The sequence below is a fragment of the Sinocyclocheilus grahami genome, unplaced genomic scaffold, assembly GCF_001515645.1.
Source record: "Sinocyclocheilus grahami isolate Dianchi unplaced genomic scaffold, SAMN03320097.WGS_v1.1 scaffold11731.1, whole genome shotgun sequence".
In the NCBI taxonomy this organism is placed as follows: domain Eukaryota; kingdom Metazoa; phylum Chordata; class Actinopteri; order Cypriniformes; family Cyprinidae; genus Sinocyclocheilus; species Sinocyclocheilus grahami.
In genome coordinates this window covers 24,682-25,075 of record NW_015514001.1, presented here as the reverse complement: position 1 = coordinate 25,075, position 394 = coordinate 24,682, and the positions used below count along the sequence as shown (strand labels likewise).

At 44.9% G+C, this 394-nt stretch overlaps 1 protein-coding gene across 1 annotated transcript in view; it reads left to right on the top strand.

Annotated features, from left to right (window-relative positions):
- Nucleotides 1-165: 165 nt before the first annotated feature.
- The window catches only part of LOC107578739 (PR domain zinc finger protein 8-like), a gene marked incomplete at its 3' end in the record, with an annotated part of 21,400 nt that continues 21,171 nt past the window's right edge, over nucleotides 166-394 (top strand). Inside the window, exon 1 of the mRNA XM_016264665.1 lies at nucleotides 166-358. Within this exon, the coding sequence (XP_016120151.1) occupies nucleotides 166-358 (193 nt within the window). The remainder of the gene's footprint in view (nucleotides 359-394) is intronic.

Genomic DNA, 394 nt, shown 5'->3' with positions numbered 1-394 from the left:
TTTAACTGTGGTAGAGGAATTTTATTCTTTGAAATGAATTACTGATACTTAGTTGCTGACGGCTCTAAGGTTTCAGCTAAATGTTTAAAGTAGATGTTCTGACCGCTTTACTGGTGCTGGATACAGGTGGACACTTCAGCTGCCAACAGCTCCTCAGAAGGCCTGATGTGGCTGAGGCTGGTTCAGTCGGCGAGAGACAGAGATGAACAGAACCTAGAGGCCTATGTGAAGAACGGCCAGCTTTTCTACAGGTCACTGAGGAGAATAGAGAAAGATGAAGAGCTGCTGGTGTGGTATGGCAAGGATCTCATTGAGCTGCTGCTCCTGAGCTCCGGCAGAAATCAAGCCAAAAGTAAAGGTACACTTTGAAGATCAACAGTGATCGAATATTTAA